The sequence below is a fragment of the Cannabis sativa genome, chromosome 7 (assembly GCF_029168945.1).
Source record: "Cannabis sativa cultivar Pink pepper isolate KNU-18-1 chromosome 7, ASM2916894v1, whole genome shotgun sequence".
Lineage (NCBI taxonomy): Eukaryota > Viridiplantae > Streptophyta > Magnoliopsida > Rosales > Cannabaceae > Cannabis > Cannabis sativa.
In genome coordinates this window covers 19,101,286-19,103,269 of record NC_083607.1, presented here as the reverse complement: position 1 = coordinate 19,103,269, position 1,984 = coordinate 19,101,286, and the positions used below count along the sequence as shown (strand labels likewise).

The 1,984-nt window shown below is 45.3% G+C and overlaps 1 protein-coding gene across 1 annotated transcript; it reads right to left on the bottom strand.

The window, feature by feature from the left end:
• Nucleotides 1-541: 541 nt before the first annotated feature.
• LOC133039665 (uncharacterized) lies at nucleotides 542-1,315 on the bottom strand. Its single transcript, XM_061118573.1, has 2 exons — nucleotides 1,057-1,315; nucleotides 542-936 (listed from the first exon to the last, which is right to left on the bottom strand). Exons 1-2 carry the CDS (start codon nucleotides 1,313-1,315, stop codon nucleotides 542-544), a joined length of 654 nt encoding a protein of 217 aa, XP_060974556.1.
• Between the last annotated feature and the right edge of the window lie 669 nt (nucleotides 1,316-1,984).

Here is a 1,984-nt window from a genome sequence, read left to right as displayed (position 1 = left end):
AATCCCGGCAAATCTTCTGGAAAGACATCAAGAAACTCGCATACCAATCTCGTATTTTTAGGCCCTGATGTAACAGGTTGGCTAGTGTCCACTGCAGTAACTATGAACCCTAGACAACCTCTACCCATCAGGTCTTTAGCTTTCAACAATGATATTCTCGGTATGCATGCCCCCTGAACCTTACCCACAAACACCGCTGGGTTAGCACTATCAGGCTCAAACACTAGCATCTTCCGTTTACAGTCAATCGTCGCTCCATACTTAGACAAAAAATCCATTCCCAGGATTATGTCAAAATCAGACAATTGTAACTCAATTAGATTGGCGGTCAACTCACAACCGTCAACCCAAAAAGATAAAGACCGAATCCACCTTGTGGACACTATCAGGTCTCCCGAGGGTAACAGGGTTCCAAACCCCGAAGCATAAATATTACATGGCTTATGTAAACTTTCTATCACTCTACTCGATACATATGAATGAGTAGCTCCCGAGTCAAATAACATAGTATATGAATAACCATTAATAGACAACTGACGGACTAAGTGAAAAGTCGCCCCGGGTTCTGAGCAGCATTCTTCTTAGGCTCTTCTTTCCTGGCTTGGGGACAGTCTTTGATAAAGTGGCCCACCATGCCACATTGGAAACATGCCTTGGCTCGACACTCACTAGGATGATGCTTCTTACATTTAGGGCACTTGGGATATGACCGGAATGAGGACCCGCGACCTTGACGTCCACCTCTGTTTCCCCGAAACTTCCTATTTCCTCCTGAAGCTCCGGAAGCTTCAGCCTTCCGCTTGTGCTCAGGGTTGCTACTGTCGATCCCCTTACTGACATTACCACCATCAGGAGGGTTTGATGTCATGGCGGCATCCTTTGCAGCCTGCTCTTTCATCACTTGCTGCTCGGCCTCCTCAGCAATTAAGGCCAAGTCTACCACTCTCTTGTACAGAGTGTCATGGGATGTGGTAATTTTCAAGTCTCGACTGATTGTAGCATTCAGTCCTCCAACATACTTCTGTTTTCTGGTAAAATCGGTAGGCACCAGATCACCAGTAAATTTTGATAACAGGTCAAATTCCAGAGTATACTCAGCCACAGACATTTTCCCTTGAGTCAACTTCACAAAATCTTCCTGGTGTGAAGTCCTTACAGCCACATTATAGAACTTTTCCTCAAAAAGTTTCTTAAACTCTTCCCATGTCATCACACTGACATCCCGAGTTTGATTCACTATGTCCCACCAAACGCGGGCGTGATCTTGAAACATAAAAGCCGCACAATTCACCCTCTCTGTTCCTGTCACCCCCATGTTATCGAGGATACGGGTAACAGTGCTCATCCACTGATTGGCTTTAATAATATCAATACCTCCCAGAAAAACCGGAGGTTGCAGCTTCACAAACCGCTCGAACACAGAGTCCCGGTGCGGCATAATATACCCTTGGTTACCCACTGGCACAGGAGCTGGTGGTAACACTTGATTAACTGGGGCAGCTTGTTGCCTCAAATGTTGCAACTCTTCCTCTTGACGAAGTATGACACTTCGCATTTCATGAAACATCTGCTGCCAGTCAGCAGGAGGATTAGCATTAACAGCCCCCGCATTATCCCCCGGATTTTGCGGAGGTGGAGGCGGTTCTGGTGGATCGGTTTGGGTAACCCAGGGCTCTACTTGCTCGCCTTGTGGTCTTGATGATTACGAAGGGTCCATTACTAGTACCCCTATAATCAACAACCCCAGCGAGTTAAGCACCAATACCACACTTACGCACTTATTGCCCTAAACCCTAACTCATCTATTTACCTCATACATATTTACATAAACAAATAGCATTTATAGCATGGCATCACACATAACACATACATACTCTAGATGCTTACATACAGCCTAAAATGGAAAGCGGTAAACAGATGATCATACATACAGTAAAGTATTTACTCTCAACACTTACTGTACCATGAGTCGAGCTTATCTCTG

Coding starts and splice junctions, on each gene's coding strand:
- LOC133039665 (XM_061118573.1), bottom strand. CDS start 1,315: ATGGGGGTGACAGGAACAGAGAGGGTGAATTGTGCGGCTTTTATGTTT. Junction 937..1,056: donor CCTGTTATCAAAATTTACTG/GTGATCTGGTGC, acceptor AGAGAGTGGTAG/ACTTGGCCTTAATTGCTGAG.